The 24465-nt window shown below is 38.6% G+C and overlaps 1 protein-coding gene and 1 non-coding gene across 6 annotated transcripts; both read right to left on the bottom strand.

Annotated features, from left to right (window-relative positions):
* Nucleotides 1-1712: 1712 nt before the first annotated feature.
* PRIM1 (DNA primase subunit 1) lies at nucleotides 1713-23075 on the bottom strand. Of its 5 annotated transcripts, none has more exons than XM_045553603.1 (13): nucleotides 22889-23075; nucleotides 22083-22240; nucleotides 16497-16603; nucleotides 16352-16425; nucleotides 15433-15569; nucleotides 14821-14879; nucleotides 13764-13873; nucleotides 13139-13230; nucleotides 12830-12971; nucleotides 11348-11417; nucleotides 10657-10748; nucleotides 5428-5526; nucleotides 1713-2814 (listed from the first exon to the last, which is right to left on the bottom strand). In XM_045553603.1, the coding sequence occupies exons 1-13, from the start codon at nucleotides 22989-22991 to the stop codon at nucleotides 2795-2797; spliced, it is 1263 nt and encodes a 420-aa protein (XP_045409559.1). In that variant the 5' UTR covers nucleotides 22992-23075; the 3' UTR covers nucleotides 1713-2794. The 5 variants fall into 5 exon arrangements, with proteins under 5 accessions (XP_045409559.1, XP_045409558.1, XP_045409560.1 ...); XM_045553602.1 differs by having other exon boundaries at nucleotides 22880-23049; XM_045553604.1 differs by lacking the exon at nucleotides 5428-5526 and having other exon boundaries at nucleotides 22880-23049.
* On the bottom strand, nucleotides 3932-4032 carry LOC123640954. The gene has a single exon (XR_006736178.1). It is a non-coding gene; the product is annotated as a small nucleolar RNA U13 (small nucleolar RNA).
* Nucleotides 23076-24465: the final 1390 nt, after the last annotated feature.

The raw sequence follows: 24465 nt of genomic DNA, 5'->3' as shown, positions 1-24465 counted from the left end.
TCTGAATCTGATCACCTCAGGCAGTTTAATTAACCTATTTTTGCCTCAGTTTCCTCATCTGTAAAATGGGGAAAACAGTAGCTACTTGGTAGGATAAAAAGATTAAATTAGGTAATATATGCACATTATGTAAAAAGTGTTTATTGTTATATTAAAATCGTAGATAGAATTTCTACCTAAGTAAATATGTGATCTGGAAGATTTTCAATGCAGTCCATTTACTTTCAGAAGAACCAGAAATAGCCAATCATTTTCTTGGACAAAACTACCATTGACCATTCCTCTTTCTTCTCCAGCAAGCCCACTGACTTTTTCTCTGTTGTACTCGCCAAGGAAGGATGAATTTTATTTTTCTTTGGGTTTCTTTATAAACTGGCAGGTTTGGAGATGGCCATTTGTTTTTACAATTCTACTGCACCAGTGAATTGGCACATCAGGGAAAAAGCAAGTCAGTAGTCTTTGAGCATGTTTTTGCTCTCTTCAAGAACTAAACATTTATTATTGTTATTATTATTATTTTTTGAGACAGAGTCTCGCTCTGTTGCCCGGGCTAGAGTGAGTGCTGTGGCATCATCCTAGCTCACAGCAATCTCAAACTGCTGGGCTTAAGTGATCCTTGTGCCTCAGCCTCCCAAGTAGCTGGGACTACAGGCATGCGCTACCATGCCCGACTAATTTTTTCTATATATATTTTTAGTTGGCCAGATAATTTCTTTCTATTTTTAGTAGAGACGGGGTCTCACTCTTGCTCAGGCTGGTCTCGAACTCCTGAGCTCAAACGATCCACCTGCCTTGGCCTCCCAGAGTGCTAGGATTACAGGTGTGAGCCACCGCGCCCGGCCCATTTATTATTTTTTGAGACAGTCTTGCTCTGTTGCCTGGGCTAGAGTGCAGTGATGTCATCATAGCTCACTGCAAGCTTAAACTACTGGTTGACACTATAGGTGCATGTCACCATGTCTGGCTAACTTTTTTTTATTTTTTGTAGAGATGGGGTCTTGCTATGTTGCTCAGGCTAGTCTTGAACTCCTGACCTGAAGTGATCCTCTCGCCTCACCCTCCCAAAGTACTAGGATTATAGGTGGGAGCCACAGCACACGGCCCATTTATTCTTTTGGATGAGCACATATTCTGTAACTAATAATCTTATGGTCAGTATGCCAGCTTTTATCTAGGGGCTTTAATATTAAAACATTAATATAAAACCATAACGAAAGCTTAACATATCTCTTCTTGAAAGCATAATACCAGTTTTTCCACTCTCATTCTGAGTTTTTAAAATGAACTGAACCTTTTTTTTTTTTTTGAGACAAGAGTCTCACTCTGTCGCCCAGGCTATAGGGCCATGGCGTCAGCCTAACATCACAGCAACATCAAAGTCCTGGGCTCAAACGATCCACCTGCCTCAGCCTCCTGAGTAGCTGGGACTATAGGTGTGCATCACCACTCCTGGCTAATTTTTTGTTTCTATTTTTAGTTGCCCAGCTAATTTTTTTCTATTTTTAGTAGAGACAGGTCTTGCTCTTGCTCAGGCTGGTCTTGAACTCCTGAGCTCAAGCAGTCCTCCTGCCTCGGCCTCCCAGAGTGCTAGGATTACAGGCTTGAGCCACCACGCCCAGCCGAACTGAGTCTTTAGTAATTTTGTATTCAGGAGTTTTACTGACCCATTGTTTTTAGAACCTTAAGACTAAGGTTCTACACAGAAGCTCAAATGGTGAGGAGTTTTATATTTGCCTTTAATATTTTTTCTTAAAAAATAGGGAAGGAGGAAGAAATACAAAGCATTTCAATGTGTCAGCTGCATTATAGTCTGTTTTATATAAACCAAAAGAGAAAACAATGTAAAAGGAAATGCAAAGGAAGGAAAATTTTCCTTAAGTCGAGGAAAGCACCAGCCTGACAGCTGTGTCTCAATGTTTCTCAGAAGACAGAATGTAAACTACAATGACTGTTTTGTTTAACTTGGTTGTAAAACTAGGCAAGAGAAATCTGACACATTAGAATCCACACAAAATCAAAGAAAGACAATTTTAAAATTTAAGGACCTAGATATGTAAAAAGTTCAAGCATTTTGATGAGCATAACATGTTTTATTTTGGTGAAGTTGGTTATTTTTTTCTAAGCTGCTTCTTCACTGCAGACTCTCTGAGGAAGAAAGTTAGGGGCTATGATTGCAGTAGTTATAAAAAACACTCTACTAGGCCTAATATTGTTAATCTAGTAACTCATCTCTTTTGAAGTTTTGGTAGGTTTAGATGCCTAGTTTAAAATGATTTTAAAAAGATGGCCAGTGGAGTACAGCCTGACCAATAAAAATATCAGTAAGCAAAACTAGGAAGTTACTGAATATATACTCCAGGTATAATTAAGTGTCTAAAACTCCAGGTATAAATTATGTGACAAAGCCCCAATTCACTCAGAAATATGGAGGTTGTATTCAGTGAGCTGAGCTGAGAGTCTCAGGCATATTACTGCTCACTTACCTCCATATACAGCAACTGGTAGTAGTGAACATATCAAAAGTCTTAGAATTATCTTTGTATAACATTAAATTTTACAAAATTATCTGTAATCCATTTATTCCTTTTATTGTTCCTTCCAGATATCTTGATACTTTCCTTTGGTGTTCTCAGGAAATCTTTTCAACATCAATTATTTCTCAAGAAAAGAATTTTTACTTTGAGCATTAACACACATACATGGTTCTGCCGTATTTATTAAGTGGTTCTAGAAGTATGTGATCCTTGATTAAAGGTAGAAGATATCCACATTGGTTTGAAGGCAGTTGTTATCTTCAGAAATCTTTTTGTAAATCTAAAATAGAATAGATATTTATCAAAGGATAGCAAAACAAAACAATGCCCATTTATTTTCATATTCCTTTTCTTTTTTTGGAGACAGGGTCTTGCTCTATTGCCCAGGCTGGAATGCAGTGGCAAGATCATAACTCACTGCAGCCTTGAACTCCTAGGCTCAAGCAATCCTCCTGCCTTGGCCTCCCAAAGTGTTAGGATTATAGGCATGAGCCACCACACCTGGCCTATTTTCACTTTTTGGGGGCACTCTGTCTCCTGGGCTAGAGTGCAGTTGTGTCACCAAAGCTCACTGCAACCTCTAACTCCTGAGCTCCAGTGATCTTCCTGCCTCAGCCTCCCAAGTAGCTGGGACAACAGGTGCGCATCACCATACCTGGCTAATTTTTCTGATTTTTGTAGAGATGGGATCTGACTCTTGCTCAGGTTGGGTCTCAAATTCCTGGCTTCAAGCAATCCTCTTGCCTTGGCCTCCCAAAGTGCTAGGATTACAGGGGTGAGCCATCATACCTGGCCCTGTTTTCACATTTTTATTTGCTTAATGCTTCCATTAAACTCATATCACACACAACGATTTGTTTATACATTTGCTGAAGCCCACATTGTAGGCTGAGCTAGTATGGAACAACTAGAATACAAAGTACTTAATATGCCAGTTGGAGTGGCAGCTTCAATGAGGCTTTCCAAGTTCAGAGTTATCATTGTTCATTTAATAAGCACATATTTGAGTGTCTACTATAACTAGAGCATTATCTTAGCCACTGTTCCTTAAACCATCCACACAATTAATTAAAAAATGAAGTGGAGACAGTTTGTATTTCTATAACATTGCCACAGTTTTCTAGGGTATCCATAAATCTCTTGAATAATATGCACTCTGCTCATTTTCTTCCTTTTGGCTTATACATATGCTCAGGTTTCTCCTATTCAAAGAACTCTTCATTTGACACTGCTACCCTCTTTGCACTTCTAGTTACTATAGTCAACAGGATTTTATCAGTTCTCTCCTGCATTTGACACTTGATAATCTCCTTGAAACTTTCCTTTCCCCTGGTGTCTGTGACACTTTACCTTCTGCCTTTCATCTCCCCACTTCTTTCTATTATTTATTTTTTACACATCAGATGAGTAATGTACTAATGCCTAATAAGGTTTGAGGGAGATGTATCTCACATGAGTGTGAAAACCCAATCATCACACTTATGAACTATAAAAGAATCTATCTGTCCACTTCTAAATCATTACCTGAGTCTTAAGGATGGTTCTAGTATTTGTACCTTTTGGAGCACTCCAGTGCTACTGCCGTAATGGCAATAGCTCAATTGGCCTTTTGGGCTCCATTCTATCCCCTGCCTTTCCCCAGATTTATCTTTCTAGATAAAACTAAAAATCATGGCACTCTTTTCCTCAAAACCATTTTTTTTTCTTGAGACAGGGTCTTACTGTGTCACCAGGGTTAGAGTCCAGTGGCGTCATCATAGCTCACTGCAACCTCAAACTCCTGAGCTCAAGTGATCCTCCTGCCTCAGCCTCCCGAGTAGCTGGGACTACGAGGTGTGTGCCACCATGCCCCACTTCCTTCCTCAAAACCTTTAATAGCTTCTCTGTTCCTACTGAATTAAGGCCAAACATCTAAGTCTGGAATTCAAGGCCATGTATACTTTGGCTTCAGCCTGCTTCTTCAGCTTTATATCTCATCACTTTCTGACATGTTTTTCCAGATTAGCCTTACTACTTTTTGCTTCCAGAGTGACCTGATGCTTTCTTGTTTCTATGCCTTTTTTCTTGCTGTTCCTTCAAAAATGAACAACTGACCTCCTTTTTCCACGCCTGCACCCTTATCCCATCAAATCTCTCCTTGTGAAAATCCTACTCATACCTCAAAGCATGGTATATTGGCATTGGGATTAGAATTCTCATAGCAGCTCACTGAAAAGAGTTCACATACCACCCTTTTCATATGAAATCTCAGATTCAACCAGATGACATCTCTTTCTTAGCATTTTGTACTTTTTTTGTTTTGTACCAAGTTAGTACTTTTTAAGGGCAAGGCGGTGCGGTGTGGAATTCATCTTTGTATAATTAATCTTTGTTTCCTCTCATAGTACCTGATATTTAGAACATGTTTAATAAATATATTTAATTGAATTAAAAAACCTCAATTTTCAAAAACATCAAGGATAATAAGACAAATCAGTAATTTTTGGGGGGAGGGCAAAGAAACACTAGAACTCAAAAATTGCTCATTTGGCTGGGTGTGGTGGCTCATGCCTATAATTCTAGCATGTTGGGAGGCTGAGGCAGGAGGATCACTTGAACCTAGGAGTTCAAGACCAGCCTGGGCAACATAGGATGAGACCCCATCTCTACAAAAAATTTAAAATATCAACTGTGTAGTGGCTTGTAGCACACCTGTAGTCCCTATTCCCAGCTACTTGGGAGGGTGAGGTGGGAGGATAACTTGAGGCCAGGAGTTCGAGACTAGCCTGAGCAACATAATGAGCCTGTTTCTACCAAAAAAAAAAAAAAAGGAAAAAAGTGGTCATTTGCTGGATGCTGAACACTACTTATACTAAAATCTAACTAGATAAATGGGAAAGGCATAGAGTCTTACCACTTTTCTTAAGAAGTTCTCCTTTTCGGGATTTGTCCAGGTTTTCAAGAAACTGTTCAAAAACTTTCACATAAGGGGCTAGACTGGTCTTCTTATAATCTAAATTATGAAGAATATGTATTATAATCAGCATGTTGGCAGCAAGAATAACATGAAAATATAACTTAAAGTTTCTTGTAAGAATTCTCTAGAATAGTGCTATACCTAAGAGAAATATGAGAGAAACATATGTACTTTTAGATACTCTAGTAGTCTCATTAAAAAAAGGTAAAATTAGGCCAGGTACAGTGGCCTACACCTGTAATCCCAGTGCTTTGGGAGGCTGAGGTGGGATGATCACTTGAGGCTACGAGTTTGAGACCAGCCTGGGCAACATAAGGAAATTTGTCTCTGTTTGAGGTTGCAGTGAGCTATGATTGCATCATTACACTTCAACCTGGGTAACAGAGCAAGACCCTGTCTCTAAGAAAAGAAAAGTGAAATTAATTTAATAAGATGTTTAACCCAATATATAAAAAATATTATCATTTCAACATGTAATAAAAATTGAGATATTTTACATTCTCTTTTATACATGTCTTTGAAATCTGGTATATGTTTTATACTTAAACTACAGCTCAATTCAGGTGCTACATTATAATGAGAAATACTTGACCTATATTTAGATTTAAATAAAATACACAGTTGAAAAAATATGCTTACATACCCAAGTTTATCTCACATACTTAAAAGTTTTCCAATAACTGAATTGACTATCAGTTCTTACATTTAAATTAATTAAAATTAAATTACTGAGCATGGTTGCCTCACACCTGTAGTCCCAGCCACTTGGGAGGCTGAGGTGGGACAAACGCTTAAGACTAGGAGTTTGGGACCAGCCTGGGCAATATAGCAAAACACCATCTCTTAAAAAAAAAAAAAATCAGCCAGGTGTGGTGGCACACACCTGTAGTCCTAGCTAACAGGTCTGAGGAAGCTGAGGATTGAGGAGGCTGAGGCGGAGGACTGCTTGAGCCTAGAAGTTCAAGGTTACAGTGATCACACCCTGCACTCCAGCCAGGATGACAGCAGGAGAGCTTATCTCTAAAAAAATAAAATAAAATGTGAAGTCAGGCCATGCCTTCTGAAGATGATCAGAAGTTTACAGTCATACCACATTAAACACAGGTATTCTTTTTTTTTTTTTTTTTAGAGACAGTCTCGCTCTGTTACCCGAACTAGAGTGCTGTGGCATCAGCCTAGCTCACAGCAACCTCAAACTCCTGAGCTTAGGCGATCCTCCTGCCTCAGCCTCCCAAGTAGCTGGGACTACAGGCATGTGCCACCATGCCCAGCTAATTTTTTCTATATACATTTTTAGTTGTCCAGCTAATTTCTTTCTATTTTTAGTAGAGACTGGGTTTTGCTCTTGCTCAGGCTGGTCTTGAACTCCTGACCTCGAGTGATCCTCCTGCCTTGGTCTCCCAGAGTGCTAGGATTATAGGCGTGAGCCACCATACCCGGCTGCACAGGTATTCTTTGATTCATAAAATAGTCTTAAAAATATACACAACAGGCTGAGTGTGGTGGCTCAGGCCTGTAATCCTAGCACTCTGGGAGGCTGAGGCGGAAGGATTGCTTGAGCTGAGAAGTTCGAGACCAGCCTGAGCAAAAGCAAGAGCAAGAGCAAGACCCCGTCTCAACCAAAAATAGAAAAAACTGACTGGGCATGATAGTGGGCCTGTAGTCACAGCTACCAAGGAGGATAAGGCAGGAAGATTGAGCCCAGGAGTTTGAGGTTGCAGTGAGCTATGATGATGCCAGTGCACTCTAGCCAGGGTGACAGAGCAAGACTGTCTCAAAAAAAAAAAAAAAAAAAAAAAGGCATACACAAAAATTTGAATATACAATTTTATTCATCCATCCATTCAATTACACAATCTATAACTAATACCCAACAGGGGAAAAATCTGATTGAGAACAAGAAAGGGGTTTAACGTGAGATTTGGATTTTAGTAGTATGCTATGTCTACATGGGATTAAGAGTCTTCATGATAGTTTATTAAGAGTAAAAAAAGAAATTGTACTCTTAAAAATTTAGTAAATATTATCTGACTTACTTGGACTGGAAAAGAAATCTTTTTTTTTTTTTTGAGACACAGTCTCGCTTTGTTGCCTGGGCTAGAGTGAGTGCCGTGGCATCAGTCTAGCTCACAGCAACCTCAAACTCCTGGGTTTAAGCGATCCTACTGCCTCAGCCTCCCGGGTAGCTGGGACTACAGGCATGCGCCACCATGCCCGGCTAATTTTTTTTTCTATATATATTTTAGTTGGCCAGATAATTTCTTTCTATTTTTAGTAGAGACAAGGTCTCGCTCTTGCTCAGGCTGGTCACGAACTCCTGACCTTCAGCGATCCACCCGCCTTGGCCTCCCAGAGTGCTAGGATTACAGGCGTGAGCCACCACGCTCGGCCAGAAAAGAAATCTTGATGAGAATATTTAGGATGAATATCTGAACTGTGGCAATTATGACAGCACATTATAATTTTGTTCTAAGTTTATTATGAATTTTCATATAATGAATATACTTATACTAAAGAAATAGTTTACTTTGAGATCAACTGTCTAGTACTTTCAACCTTTAATTTAAGAATGTAAGCTCCTTGGATGAAGGTCTATATTTTGTTGCACCATTTGGAATACATAATAAGCACTCAATAATTATTTAAACAAATATTTACTGACTGCCTAGTAGTCACTAGCCACATTTGGCTATTAAGTGCTATGCTAAATTTTGGTAGTACTTGGTCTTAAGAAGTTTTTAAATGAATTGGAAAAACAAGATGTATATGTAGTAATAGGAAACAATATATGATTAAAGGCCAAATAGGCATATGAGTAATTATAAGAGTCCAAAGAATTGAGCAATCACTGTTGACTGAGATGGATATGAGCTGGGTCTTAGAAAAGATACAATTAGAATAGAGAGGAAGATTTGGGAAGTAGAAAGGAAGGAGCAAATGATAATGTGAAAGAAGGCAAAAACTTAAAATCACAGAAACAAAAGAGATAAGGAGTTTATATGTCACCTATTCCAACCTTCTAACACCTCTAAAGCATCCCAGACTAATGGCTATTAGCCTATTTATGAATACTTGAAATAATAGGCAGATCAGTTTTTTTTCTTATTTATTTATTTTATTTCAGCATATTATGGGGGTACAAAAGTTTAGGTTATGTATATTGCCCATACCCCTCCCTGCCCTGCCCCGAGTCAGAGCTTCAAGCATGTCCATTCCCCAGACGGTGCGCATCGCACTCATTAGGTAGGCAGTTTGTTTTTATAATTATAGTTATTAGAAAGTTTCTCCTTATAAGGACCCAAAGTTGCCCCCTTAAAAACTGGATAAAAGAAAAAGATGTTTACAAAGAGAAAATATTCAATTTAAAAAACTGTGTTAAAGTAATATATGCATTGTTAAAAAGAGTAAAACAGTATTAACAGGTTTACAATGGAAAAAACAGCAGCCACTACCCTAATTCTGACCTCCTTATCCTCTTAAAGGCAAATACTTTAGTTAGGTCTGTGGCTTTTTTGAGGGGATGGTGGTGGTGGTTCTGAAAGCTCTTATTTTTTTCTTAATCCTCAGTGTTCTGAACTTTCAGAATGATGTGCCTTTGATGTAGGTCTGTTTTCGTATGATTGTGCTGAAGCCTTTTAATAAAGGGCTCATTTTTTGGGATATTTTCCAAATAATTTTGACAATTTCTTCTTTTCTGTTTTATTTATTCTCTTTCTGAAACTTCAATAGTCAGCTATTAGTCCTCCTGAACCAGTCCTCCAATTTTCTTTATCTTTTTCCTCCTTAAAACAATAGTAAACTTGTCTCTTTTTTTATTACTTTATGGGAAATTTCAACTTTTCCAACTCTTCCACTGAATTTTTTATTCTAATGAGTATGTTTTTGATTTCTAAGAGCACCTTCTTGTTCTCTGAGTTACCATAGGATTCTGGTCTTGCTTCATGGATGCTTACCATTCTCTGACGCTATCACAGTTTTTTATTTTTGAGACAGAGTCTCACTCTGTTGCCCGGGCTAGAGTGCTGTGGCGTTAGCCTAGTTCACAGCAACCTCAAACTCCTGGGCTCAAGCAATCTTCCTGCGTCAGCCTCCCAAGTAGCTGGGATACAGGCATTCACCACCATGCCCGGCTAATTTTTTCTATATATTTTTAGTTGTCCAGCTAATTTCTTTCTATTTTTTAGTAGAGATAGTGTCTCGCTCTTGCTCAGGCTGGTCTTGAACTCCTGAGCTCAAACAATCCACCTGCCTCGGCCTCCCAGAGTGTTAGGATTACAGGTGTGAGCCACTGTGCCCGGCCAGCTATCAGTTTTTTTAAAAAGGTTTCCTTTGTTGCTTGCATTGTCTTTTTTCCCTGAGTTCTCTTTTCCAGTGTATTCTTGTTTTTTATGTTAGAGACTTTTTTCAAATACTTTAAACAGAATACTTGTAATTTTTCCACAACATTAATTGTGGAATGTACTATATTTTGGTATTATGTTAGAGCTGGAAGAGACAAAGTGATATTTGAGCTTGGGTTTTTGAAAGAGTGGCAACATTTGAACAAAAAGGTCAATCAGAGACCACAACCTGGTACTGTCCAATACAGTAGTCACTAGCCACATCTGGCTATTTAAATTAAAATTAAGTGAAACCAAAAATTTAGTTTTTAAGTCACACTAGCCACATCTCAAACACTCAAAAGCTGCATGTGGCTAGTGACTATTGTATAAGGGTTGACTTTCATTACCAGGAAGATTTAGAAATTCTTGAATATACAATTCAATCAACAGTTTAGACATATATGTGCCATAAAACCTATCTGGATGCATCAAAAACAAACAAAAGTACTGTATATATAGCAGGTGTTAAATAAATAGCTGTTGAATCTAAGAGACTGAGATTCAGTCATCAATAGCAATTGATAATTTAATCTTACAATAGAGATCCCAGCACTTAGAAGTTGCTTAGTAAATATTTGTTTAATCAGACTGGATTCAATAGCACCCCTTAGGCAACCAATGAAGAAAGGACAAAAAGATTGCTATAACATTATTGTTACTGAGCTGGTTTCAGGATAAATCAATCCATTCTGGGCTGAAACCAAGGAAACTTAATTATTGGAGCCACAGATGGATATCTGCATAAAAAGCTTATGTTAAAGTGAAGCTTCAGATATTAACCTACCTCTGGTTCTATGTTTGATATCAGATTCAGCTTCATTCCCTTCTTTTTCCTCTTCATTAGTGGAATTGGCATCCAATTCATGGCAGATCAAGCTACAAGTAACAGAATAAGAGAATTTTAAAGTTGATTCCTGGTTGACAGGACCCAATGTATGATAGCACATGAATCCCATAAGATTTTCTGTGAAAAAATTATGTGGCCAATTAAATTTGTGATATTCTAAAAACCATGACCTTTTCTTGGAGTTTTCCATGCACATTATCATATTAAAGACTGGGAAATCTTGTAGTAAAAGAAACTTTTAATCTGTTTAAGTCAGCATTTCCCAAACTTATTTGACCTTAAAATCTTTCTTTTATTGTTGTTTTTAGAAACAAGGTCTTCCTATGTTGCCCAGGCTGACCTTGAAATCCTGCACTCAAGCAGTCCTCTTGCTTCAGCCTCCCAAGTAGCTGGGACTACAGGAATGCACCAACATGCCTGATTTTAAAATCTTTTTCTTGCATAATAGCAGATGAAAAACTTTATTGCTCTCTTGGGGAAACATCATCTAATCTTAGAACCTTATTTGGTTTCCATAAGCAAACATACCATTCGCATGCAGCTACCTCTCTAAGAAGGAATCTAATCCAATTTACTTAAAGTTCAGAATAATCACATACAAAAAAGGAGTGATCAGTATGGAACATACCTTATGGTTGGAACAGTAAATGGATCAAACTGATCTAGTTTCTGCAAATCAATAGGTACAGAAATGCGACCTGTGAGAACCCAAAGTTATAAATTGATGATTGTGGACTATAAACCATTTTAGGTTTTCTCTATGACAAAGGGTTTAACTTATCTGTTAAGAACAGTCTTTAGAAATATATATTAAACTACTTTCACAGTAGCTGTCCCTCTTATTTCTCTTTAAAAAACAATAAAAAACAGATGTGAAGACAGTTGAGCTATTTCCCAGTTGCTCTTATCTCTATTTTTATTTCTATATTTAGTGAGTCCTGAAAAAAATAACAAAATAGGTAGAAATAGTTCATTAAATTGGCTTGGTTTATTTGTTGAGATCAAAACAGACACCTACATGTCAAACATCTTTAGAAAGAAAGCATTTTGGAAATAAAGTAGACAAAATTATCCTACCCTTTTATAATATCCACACCTGGGATACCACATAACATTCATCATATCTCAAAAATGATATAATAAATCTAAAGAATGCCAGGTGTGTAAAAAGTAAAATAATTAAAGGAGTTGGGAGTTGCTATTTGAAGACAGTAAAAAGACTGCAGCTACTTAATATGAAAGGGAAAAAGATTTAATTAAAATGTATATTTATACTTATGAGTGAACATAATCATTTACCCAAACCTTGAATTTTTTTTTTTTTTTTTGAGACAGAGTCTCACTCTGTTGCCCAGGCTAGAGTGCCGTGGCGTCAGCCTAGCTCACAGTAACCTCAAACTCCTGGGTTCAAACAATCCTCCTGCCTCAGCCTCCCGAGTAGCTGGGACTACAGGCATGTGCCACCATGCCCAGCTAATTTTTTCTATATATTTTTAGTTGTCCTGCTAATTTCTTTCTATTTATTTTTTAGTAGAGACAGGGTCTCGCTCTTGCTCAGGCTGGTCTTGAACTCCTGCCCTCAAGCAATCCTCCCGCCTCAGCCTCCCAGAGTGTTAGGATTACAGGCGTGAGCCACCAAGCCTGGCCTCAGTCCACCAAATCTTATCTAAGAGAAACGTTAAAGAGTAAAGCTAAAACTACTGAAAAAAAAAACCCAAAAAACCCCCCAAAACTGAGGGAGGCAGCATAATGGAAAAAGAACATACTTTTAAAGTTTTTTTGGGGGGAGGGAGGGGCAGGGTCTTACTCTGCTGCCTGGGCTAGAGTGCAGAGGCATCATCATAGCCCACTGCAACCTCAAACTCCTGGGCTCAAGTGATCCTCCTGCTTCAGTCTCCAGAGTAGTTGGCACTACAGGCATGCACCACAAGCTAATTTTTAAAATTTTTTATAGAGATGGGGTTTTGCTCTGTAGCTCAGGCTGGTCTTGAACTCCTGGCTTCAAGTGACCCTCCCATCTCTGCCTCCCAAAGTGCTAGGATTACAAGCGTGAGGCACCATGCCGAGCTCCATTTTTCTTTTAGTTTTCCTTACTTTCTTTATATAGTACCTGTTTTAGGATGAACACTAAAAGGGCTCTTCAGTAAATGATTGATTCCTTTGCTAACATTGATATCCAGCCGTGGAAAACAGTACTGGAGCATAATCTCCCACTCCAGCCAGGGTCCACATTTGTCATTTTTGACGTTATTCTAAAAGCAGATGCAAGGCCAGCATGAGGATCAGTAGGAACATTTGAAGTTTTCTTTAAAGAAAGTTAAGAAAGTGATCTTCAACTATTTTTAACTAAGCAAAACAATCAGAATTTAATTAAGAATTGCATTATTATATTTGTAATACAGATTTCAATGGAATATACCTGACATTTGCTGGCCGCTTTCTTCAAATGCTCCCAACGCTGAAGCGAACTATGAGACTTTTGGAAGTTTTGTTGAAGTTCATCATGAACTGGTGATGGGTCATTAAGGAACACACTCATTTAGGGCACATCAATGAACAACTTAGTTTTCAGTGTGTATTATCACAAGGATATCTTATAAATACTTTGTAATTATTAATGTCCTCTGAAACACAAATATTAAACACTTATATCCTTGAAAAATTCTCCTGTAAAAATGTAGTGGTGATATGACAGAAACAGTGTCAAAATAACTACAAGGTGTAATGTAAAGCTTTCCCTGGTGTGCACATATTTTGACTGAATGATTCATTCTTTACCCATTAATTCTAGGACCAGCTTCCAAAATGAGGAAGCTGATTTACAAAATGGTTCCAATTCTTGTTGTATTCTAGACAAAAGATACAAAAATCCAGAAGTACAGCAGATATATTTTTTCCCCTGCCCCCTTCTGCAGATATTTTGTATAAAAAAATGAAACTTATAGGAATAAGTATATGTCACATAAGCAGACATGTCTGTACATTTATAATATCACAGGATCCATAAAACCAGTTCATACAGAGATGGTTTTCGGAAAGGATATTTTCAGGAACAAGGGCTAAAATCTTATCCCAGCTTTCTTTATTTTCGAGAATATCTTGATCAACCAAGGCATATTTTTCAAAGTAGTTTTTAATTATGTTTATAGATCTTCTGTAGGAATAATAACAACAAAGTCCCAACACTATTAGCAACACATATGCCACATAGGTATTGTGGCCCTTGGGTGGGAGACTATTGCTTATTTTCTCTGAATTTCTAGAACTAGGTAAAATGGGAATACCACCCTTTGCAGGGTTATGAGAATGAAAGGAGATGCTTTAAGGGGAAAGAACCTAGCATGGTATCTGGCACAGAATATGTATTGAAGAAATGTTTACTTTTTAAACTCCACAACATAGAAGGTTAATAGCATTATAAATATGCAACAAGGGTAGAAAGCAACCAACTCAGGACAACATAATACATTAGCAGTAGAATGTGGGGTACAGTCTATAGTTTCTACTATGAATTGCTTGTCTTAACATCTGAACAATCACATAATGCTTGCAGTTTGCAAATATACTTCACATTTACAGTTTCATTTAGTTTCTGCCACAACTTTGAGACAGGTAGAGCAAATGTTATTCTCTCCATCATACAGATAAGGAAATGGAAGCTCCAATATTTTTTCAAGGTCACAGTAAGTGGCAGAATAGGGATATTTACTCCTTATGTAAGGCTCTTTCCACTATCCTGGAGAAGTAGTGAATTAAGTGGAAAAAGCATGGGCTTTGGAGTTAGGCAGATCAGCACATGAACCCTAAATTTAACAAATACTTGTTGTGCAATGTCAAGCAAATTATATTCTCTTTCTAAAACTCACTTTCCTTATCTGTAAGTAGAGATGTCTTATCTCTCATAAGTTTGTTGTGAAGACCAATGAGAACAATTGTAAAGCACCTATCATGAATACTGCAGCATAAAATAGGCACTCAATTAACTGTAGCTATTATTATAAAACGCTACCCCGCAGTGAAAATTGATAGCAAGGTAATTCTAAAAGAATGTGCAGGTAAATCAGACACAGCTTAAACTGCATGGAATCTTTTCCAACAGACCTGATAAAAGGGTGAATTCTTTCACTTAGGTGAACTTTCTTTTTAACGTCTTGACCACCCTGAAAAATACCATCAAAAAGATGTTTGTATGATGATACATTTCTCAGTATGTATACCCATCATTAAGTGATATGTGACTGTAATTAAAATTTTCTTTAACATGTTCAATTACTATATTTAAAATTATATAAATTCAAAGATACTGATTAAATTCTGTCAATGTATAGAAGCCTGGATGCTATTTTATATAGTCTCAATACCTGTAACTTTCTGGGTTAATTTTACTTGACATAATTGAACTAGAAAAGTAAATTAATCTTCCTCTTACCACAAAGGATACTTATAGCAAAATAAAATGTCTTAAAACATGTGGCTACTATGACTTTAAATTATCCATTGGTAGGATCATCTACTGTAGAATGTAAATAAAGTTAGATTAATTTTCTTTTTTTAAATTTCAGAATATTACGGGGATACAAATGTTTTGGTTACATGGATTGCTTTTGTACTGCTTGAGACAAAGTTATAATAATTTTCTTTGTTATTAAACATACCAGGCTTGGTAACATCTAATAAATTAAGCAATGTAAATTACAATTAAGAGGACCTTACCTTTACAAGACTCAAATACTCAACTATCCCAGAACGTACTGCAGAGGACAGTTTTCTAACTGATTCATCACAGACCCAACAATGAACACCTCTCCTTCCAGAATATACCCAGAGACGATGCTTAAATCCAAAGTCCTCTGAGAATGGGAGAAATAATAGGTTTAAAAAAAAATCTATAAACTTTTTCTTACTTTTTTACCCAACATCCACATGTACTTTCACGTTAAATATACTAAATTATTTGTAGTTTTTTCCTGTGCTTCCCATGTTCTTGCCTTCATCTCTTTACCCATCATTGTCTCTCTGCAAAAAATTTCATTATGCCCCAGTGTTTCCATCTCTCCCTGATCAACTGTTATTTAATCTTAAAGACTTAGCCTAGGAGTACTGAAAGAGTTAATACATTTACAGTGTTTAGAATACTGCCTGGCACATAATAAGCCCCCTATATAAGAGTTAGCTATCATCATGATTGTCATCATTGTCATTACCACTTTTTCTAGGAAGCCTTTTCTGACCTAATCTCTTCCCATTCCTTTGTATACTCCTGCTGTATACATCTCCATAGCGCCCCATGCATATTACTTAATACAAATCCTCAATTTTTATTGATATCCTTCATAGACTATGTAACCTACTTGAGGTAAGAATTGTTATTTTTTATATTTCTGTCATCTAGAACAGTATGTAGCACATAGAGTTGCTCAATTGATGACTGAATTGGGAAAAAAACCACACTGGTTTGTTCAGTAGCTTTTAAAATTTCCACTTCATTTGTATTCTTATCTTTTATTTTCCTCTCATATGTTTCAAGGAAACACATTAGAAATTTATGAGATTTGATTATAAAATACAGAGACTAATATTCAGAGGTAAATGGAATCGTGTTTGATCCCACTCAGACACTGCTGATACATGCCTTTTAATGCTCGGTCGATGATGCGTATGGCCATTGTCATGAGGGTCCAGCACTTAGAGCATATGTCTGCAGAACTGGAGAAAAGTCATCATTACTCTCTGTCAATGATATTACCCACCCTAATAGCAAGGCACACAGTGCTTACCTACAACACCTCCTCACATCATCATAGTCTGTCATGTCAATGTCAAACACCAGTTCTTTTTCCTGAGCCTGGAAAGCTCCCAGCTTCACTGTATTGTGTTGATTGGGCTACAAATACAAAGTATCAGTTTCTATAAGAGCTGCCATGTTGCTAAATATGCTTATTTTCTACCCACACGGGAAAAATGGCCAACAAAAAACAAAGAAACCATGTATTGCTAAGTCTATGTCAGTTAAAATTCATTACTTTGGATCCCACGCACAGAATTGATGACAGTTTTAACTTTCACTCACTTAAAATGGGGTTTGATAAATAAATATCCACAATAAATATATGTTGGTCAATAAAAATCACAATAAAGCTGTTTTAAGTTTCTGATAAGGAAAAGTATATACAAATAATGCTGTATTGCAAGGTGTTTTTTTTTCCCCCCCATGAAACAAATTTTAATCTCCTTATTTTTACAGATAAGAAAAGTCAGGCCCAGGGAGGTGATGGAATTTGGCTAAAATCACATTGCCATAGCCAGAAAGTGGTAGAAATGGAACTTAAACTTCTGATTCCAATGGTTCAGAACTGTGGACACTAAATGGAAAAGTTTGTGCAGTGTGTGTTTCTGTGCAAGATGGAGAGAACCACAGTGGCAAGAGGATGAACTCAGATTCACTAGAGCCTTCTTCCCCCAGAGAAAGGCTAATTCTATTTTTAGCCACCATCTTCAAATCTACTAAGAGAAGGGTCTCACAGTTCGCTCCATCAAAATGCAGGTGCAAAAATAGAAACTCAGGGAGGTCATGTGACTTGTCTGAGGCCATACAGAAAGTTAGCATCTTAGCAACAATAAGAATCTCTGTTTCTTGGCTGCATATTTTTTTTTTCTTTTTTAGATTTTTTTTTATTTCAGCTTATTACAGGGGTACAAAAGTTTAGGTTACATATATTGTCCTCATTGCAAGGTGTTTTAAGGATCTTTACTTGTTATTGTATATACAAGTAACAAATATGTATTTATTTAAAATTTTTCAGTAATTCAAAAAGATTCCCCCTATTAGATTGAATTGAGACTTTATTATAAAGACGTTATAGTCTACCAGATAAAGAAGGTGGACTGAATACAGGTACTGGCTGGGTGTGGTGGTGCACACCTATAGTTCCAGCTACTAAGGAGCTGAGCTGGGAGGATCACTTGAGCCCAGGAGTTTGGGGCTATAGTACATTATGATTGCCCTTGTGAATAGTCACTGCACTCCAGCCTGGGCAACACAGTAAGACCCCCCACCTCTGAAAATAACCTGCTAACTAAAGACTTAATTTCCTCCTTCCAAATCCCACAGAAAAGATAGTAAGGTGGTTGTTTTTTTTTAATGGCATATGCCTTTTAACAAAGGACCAGAGAGGAGACAATACTACCACAATTTTGATAACTGTAAATCAGAAGGGAATGGTAAATGAAGAGACTCATAAAAGCAAAATCTTAGGGTATAAGGAAAGATAAGCAGTGACCCAATTTACACCTCAGAACCCCCAAAAGCCTCAGGAATAGATGATACCAGGTATCTCTTGTGGTGGTAAAGCTGAGATTAAAAACAGGAGGGTTGGTTCAAAGCCTATTTAAGAAGCAGTTAGCTCCCCAGGTTCCTACACTTACCCCACAGAGTTAGGTGACTGCTCTTCCATTGCCCTGGCAGAAGACACCTGAGTTATCTATGTGGAGACTAAAAAACAGAGGGTCTCTGGACTGGAGGTGGGGTGGGGTTGGGGGGACAAAAGGCACACTGAAGAAGAGTGTATCATACTGATATTAGGGCGATTAATTAGACATTTATATGTGGAATGTTAAGACACACAGCCCTTCCTACTTCTATATCTTGCCAACCCTGGCAGGAGACTGGAAGATTCCTTTCTGAAGAATATGACTAGATGTGCCAGGTACTGTTCTAGGCTCTAGGGATAAATCAGTGATCAAAATGAAGATCTCTGTGCTAGTGAAGTTTTCCTTAGCAATGATCCAGAGAAAATGGCATCAGAGATTCCCTAATAACATGGCCTAGCCAGATCGCCCTACTGTAAAGAAATCTCAGCCTTGTGTACAGAGCTTCCAATAAGCTTTTTAGTACTCCTTTTTTTTTGAGACTGGGTGCCACTTTGTCACTTGGGCTAGAGTGCAGTGGCGTCATTATGGCTCACTGCGGCCTCAAACTCCTGGGCTCAAGCCATTCTCCTGCCTCAGCCTCCCGAGTGGCTGGGACTACAGGTGTGCACCACCATGCCTGGCTAATTTTTCTGTTTTTTTTTTTTTTTTTGTACAGACAGGGTCTCACTTTTGCTCAGGCTGGTCTTTAACTTGTGGCCTCAAGCGATCCTTCCACCTCAGCCTCACAGAGTGCTACGATTACAGGTGTGAGCCACCATGCCTGGCCTCCATTCTTAAATATAAGCAACAAGCAAAAAAATTAACAGATATATGAGGAAAGCCTCTAAAATGAAAGAGGGGGAAAATAACCAGGAAAAAAAGCAACTTAGAGAAAACACACTGTACAGCAGAAGAAAACTTAGAAAACTATCACTGATATCCTCAGATAAGACATATCAATGAAGAAAGTACTAGATGCCCTTAAAAGAAGCCCTTAGAAATTAAAATAGCAGAAATGTAAACCTCTGAGGAAATTCCCTAGAAAGTAGAGCAAAAAGACAGAGATGGATAATAGGAGGAAAAGAAAATAGAAGACTAGTCCAAAAGGCTCACCATCTGATTTTAGGATTTCTAGAGAGAACAGAGAAAACAGGTAGAAAAATTATGTTAAAAAAAAAAGGGAAAAATTTTCAGAATTGAAGGGCATGAGTTCATTATCATAAGGGCCCATCTAGCACAACAGATGAAAAAAGATGCACACTAAGGCATATCATTGTGAAATTTTAGAACATTAGGGACAGAGTGGATAGATAGAAAGTCCTAAGAGCTTCCAGGTCCAACACATTGGTATAAGAATCAGAATGGCATTTGTCTTCTAAATAGCAACACTGAAAACTAGCAGATAATATAGCACTGTTTTCAAAATTCTAAGGGAAAATGATTCCTAAACTCCATCATCAGTAAAGTATAAAAGTAGAATGGAAACATTTTCTAGAAACAAAGTGTCAAAAATTTTGTGTTCCATTAATCATTTTTCAGGAAGCTCCTGGAAGGGTGTGCTCCACCAAAACAAGGAAGTAAACCAAGAAAGAGGAAGACATAGAATTTGTGCAACAGGAGATCTGGCATTAGGAGAGAGGTGAAAGCAAACTAGGGTGATTATAAGATCATATTTATCCTATTTAAGCTTAGAAAGCAATCAATCCAGGTTGGAAGTCACAAGGCTAAAAGGGAAATTTCTTCAAGATGAAATCAACAAACTACATAATGGGTCTGAATACACTGGGAGATTTTGACAATTGGTAAAGAGTTTGGGGTTGCATTAGTGATCTAACCCCAATTTTTAATCTAACAAAAATTATATTAAGAGCATGTGGGAATGGGACAGTTGTATGTGTGGTGAGGGCTAAATCCTCATCTTCCAGAGTAGAAAGTCAGTAGATAATACTTAACACATTGATTGCCACACTAGGAAAAAAAAATTTTTTCCTTGGGGTCAGTGTTTTTTTTTACAAAAATAGAATAAAAACTTAGAAACGATCCTTTCTAACTTAATGAAAAATTTATTTTTTTGTGTGCATGAGTTATATGCAATTAAATTATCATTATTAATTGTAAGAATAAGAGAACATCAACAAGTAAGATTTTCACGAACCAACTGTAGTTACATGTGCTTCAGGAGGCCCTGGGCTCAAAACTAGCGTGAGTTAAATACAACTCACACGGCAGCTAATGTGTTAAAATGGAAAAAATATAACCATGTTATTTAGAGACAAGGAGGCAAATACCGTTAGAATCAGCTTGGTCCCCAACCTTTTTGGCACCAGGGACCAGTTTCATGGAAGACAGTCTTTCCACCGACAGGGGTGGGATGGGGGTGGGGATGGTGAGCAGTGAGGTCAGCTGTAAATAAATACAGATGATCACTCCCCACAATCACTCCCACTCACCTCCTGTGCAGCCTGGTTTCTAATAAGCCATGGCGGGGTGGGCGGGGTGGGGTTGGGGGAAGCAAGCAGTTGCTTCTGGGTAACAAAAAATGAGGGGGAGAGGTAGCAGTTGTTTTTTTTTTAAGCCTAACAGAAGTACTTGATTTCATAAACTATGTGCATACATAACTGATAAAAATCACGGAACAAAACACAAAAAGAAAAAAAGGTCTATAGATGCTTCTGTCTTGGCTCAATAAAAAAATAAGACTTTTTTCTTCCTTCAGTGTTAGGGAGAAGGAAGTAGAGTGGCACCCTGACCCTTCTTTAGAGTTTCATTCTCAGTTTTGTTTTCCATCTCTAAAAAGAAGTAAACTGCTCCAAAGTATTTTTCCTGCCTGCCTTCTCTCCTTAACCTGTTGATGAGAAACAAGTCTGGGATTGAGAGTCAGAAAACCTGAGTTTGAGTCCTAGTTCTACCATTGAGAAACTGTGTGACCTTGGGCTAACTATTCAAGTTCTCTGGGCTTATTTTCTCCTTTGTAAAAAGAACAAGGATTGATATGAAGAACAAGTTATACAGTGTATGAAAAAGTCCATACAAAAGCTATTATGTTATCTGTGTATTCCCTCTGCCCCACAATGTGTGTATTGTTAAGAAGTGCAGTTTTGGTTTGTTCATTCATTCAACAAATACCGTGTACTCTCTCTGTCAGGCACTTAGAATGTATCAGTGGGGATGGAAGGTAGCAGGTTCTAGTGGGCCTCATTGAGAAGGTGCTACTTGAATTAAGACTTGAAAGAGGTAAGGGAACAAACCAAGCAGATATTTGGGGAAATGGGTTCTTGGCAGTAGAAACAGCTTGAGGAAAGGTCAGCCTAGCAGGAACGAGTGAGTGTGGGGAGAGAAAGGCAGTTAGTCTGAGTGAAATGAGGAGCCACCAGAGAACGGTTTTGAGCAGAATTACAGAATCTGAGTTGTTTTAAAAGGATTACTCTAGCTTTTATGTTGAGAGTCAATTCTAGATTCTATAGGGGCAAATTGTTAGGAGGTTTTTACATTAATTCAGATAGAGATGCTGCTGGTAACACTGGCAGTAGTGGTTGGATTTTAGATAGATATTATGGTCGAGCCAAAGGGATTTCCTAACAGAACAGGTATGGGACAGGTATGGGAGTGCGAGAGAAAGAGAGGAACAAGAATAACTCCAATGCTGGGAGAGAATGTAATTCTCTTTTATTTCCTTCTCTTAAATCCTGATGACTTCCTAATTTAGTCTTTTAGTCAGATACTCAATTTTTTTTTGTCCTAGTGAGAATGCAACCAATTCACTTCCAGATGATTTCCAGTCAGCTATGCAGAGTGTCAAAGAACAAAAAGATCAATCTACTTGCAAAAACAGTTAAAAAGTGGCTTTTCAACCTGAGTAAATTCTAAAAATTTATCTCAAAATGCTGGAGGCACCAACCCATTTTTGGTTTACCAAACAAAACAACAAAATACATTAAAAAAAGATTTCTTACTCTGTGGGAATATACCGCGCCTATATCAATCTTGTATGGATTCATTTTCTGCATCTCCTTTTCCAGATCACTTTGGTTGTTGAAGGATTGGTAGCGAATGTAAATATCATCTTTCAATGTGAATGAAAATTCACGGTGTTGAAAGTAATTCTTTATCACTGCAAAACGAGTGTACATTTTTAAAGTTAATTTGGTACTTTACTCAGCTCAGGGCATTATAATTTTAAACAATGAGAAGATATTTTTAATGAGTCCCCTGTGCCCAACACTATGCTAGATAGATGTAAAATAAAAAGATAGGACGTAGTTCCTAATTTGAAAGGGCTTACCATCCCACACTTACTAGGGAAGAGTAAAGATGAGGAAACAGACGTAGAAATATTTTAAATATGTAATGCCACTTCTCTCCTCAGTGGGCACTAATAAATTCAGCTGTGGGGAAGCAGGGGAGACTCTTCTGTCCCTGTCCCTCTGTAGCTTCATGCTACGACTTAGTAACCCCCTTGGCACAGCTGCAGGTAAATGAAGCACCACCTAATGTGAACCTGACCGCGAAGAGGTAGGAGCAGCAGCTGCTTTTTACGGTGTGGCCGCAGCCTGGTTATTATATCCTCTCTCGGCCCATTTACTCCTCAGAGGTGGTGGGAAGGACTTGAGATAAAGCACGAAGGCGCCCGACACAATGCCTGGAGCACAGGGGGCACTTCACATAGTCATTCTAACGACACCCCGCCGCGAACCTCCTCACGCTCGGTTCCCGACCCACTCCCCACCCCACTCCCCACCCCACTCCCCACCTCCATCACCTCCGCCGTAGTTGAGCCAGCGATAGTACTGGGCGTAGGGAAAGAGCCTCCGGTAATAAAGTTTAAGCAGCTCGGGCAGCTCGGTGGGGTCAAACGTCTCCATTGAGCGCGGAACTAGACCCGGGCCGGATTACCACAAGAATTGGCGGGAACAGCACAGGCGAGCTCTCCACCACTGCGCAGGCGCATGGTCTGTCGCCCGCCGACTTCCGGGGCTTCTGGGAATTGTAGTTCCCGTTCGGTGTCGGCCTGGGGTGTGGGAGCCGCAGGAGTGGGCAGTCACCTGCTCCGCCGCTAGGCTCTTGTGGGCAGAAAAACGAGGCCGTGTCCATTCCAGGAAGAGGATCTTTTCCGGAAATATAAGACCTGTAGCATGTTGAATAAGGTTATTAAGATGAAGTAAAAAAGATGTTTCACGTGAACTTCATGGATGTTTTAGACATTAGGCGGGGCGTGGTGGCTCACGCCTGTAATCCTAACATTCTGGGAGGCCCAGGTGGGAGGATCGTTTGAGCTCAGGAGTCCGAGACCAGACTGAGCAAGAGCAAGACCCTACCCGACTCTACTAAAAATAGAAAGAAATTAGCCAGGCGTGGGTAGCGTGTGCCTGTAGTCCCAAGTACTTGGGAGGCTGAGGCAGAAGGATTGCTTGAGCCCAGAAGTGTGACGCTGCAGTGAGCTACAACGATGCTACTGCACTCTAGCCAGGTGGACAAAGCAAGACTCTGTACACCCCCGGTCCCAAAAGAAATAACATTAATACTTTTTAAGCGATTTCGTAAATTAGTTGTTCATAGAATTACTAGGTCCGTTATGTGGAAATAAAGAAGACCACCCAGATGAGAAAAGCATAGACTGTTCAGAGCTTACTACAGGACGGTAGTCAGCAGATACCATCACTTGCATTTGGTAAGGGACTCAAAGGCAGGCGGAGGAGTGGGAAAGCTTTATAGTGGAAAAAAGGCAAGGCTTCAGGTATGCCCTGATTGGAGGCTGTTGGCCTGAAGAAGCTGTAGATGGACTAACTAGAAGGACGTCTTAGTCTTATGTGATTGCTTAGCCATGCAAGCTTGGCTTTCTCTGATTGGACTCAAATTGGCAGCTATGACAAAACTGGGGAAGCTGTACCTAATTAATAATTCTGGGCTCACCACAGGCGTTATTGTTTGTCCTCCTAGACCATTACTAGTGATAGCAGTCCGACTTCCTACAAGTGTGACTTATAGCAGGCTGGTTTCCTAGGCTCTTTATTATAGATAAGGAGGTTGGTTTCCTGGGCAGGCTTGCGGCAAATTGTGGGTCTGAGTTCTGTTTTTATATATGATCTGGCCATTCTCTGTTTGTATATTCAGTCTCTCAAAGACAACACCCAGGAATACTAAAATATGAATTAGAGGAAGCTTGCAGAATCACTGAGAGCTTTATAAGTATTAAAGAGGCCCATTTGCTATTGATGTGCAGATCTGCCAATCAGTCTTATTGTGTAATGATACTTCTCATTGCATTGTGGATTGGAGTGGGCAGTCTAGTAATCATGTCAGTAATGAGTCACTTGAAAAGAATCATTTTGATGAATT

The sequence above is a fragment of the Lemur catta genome, chromosome 6 (assembly GCF_020740605.2).
Source record: "Lemur catta isolate mLemCat1 chromosome 6, mLemCat1.pri, whole genome shotgun sequence".
NCBI classification, from domain to species: domain Eukaryota; kingdom Metazoa; phylum Chordata; class Mammalia; order Primates; family Lemuridae; genus Lemur; species Lemur catta.
Note: the sequence above shows the minus strand (reverse complement) of the source record. Positions and strands in the feature narration are given on the sequence as shown.

Bases quoted from the DNA above. Each gene is read 5' to 3' on its own strand.
- PRIM1 (XM_045553602.1), bottom strand. From the start codon at position 22,991: ATGGAGACGTTTGACCCCACCGAGCTGCCCGAGCTGCTTAAACTTTAT. The intron at 13,231-13,763 runs ATATCCTTTCCG...ATGACCCATCAC, and splicing joins TTTAGCCCTTGTTCCTGAAA to CAGTTCATGATGAACTTCAA. The intron at 12,972-13,138 runs GTATATTCCATT...ATCTGCTTTTAG, and splicing joins AAGCGGCCAGCAAATGTCAG to AATAACGTCAAAAATGACAA.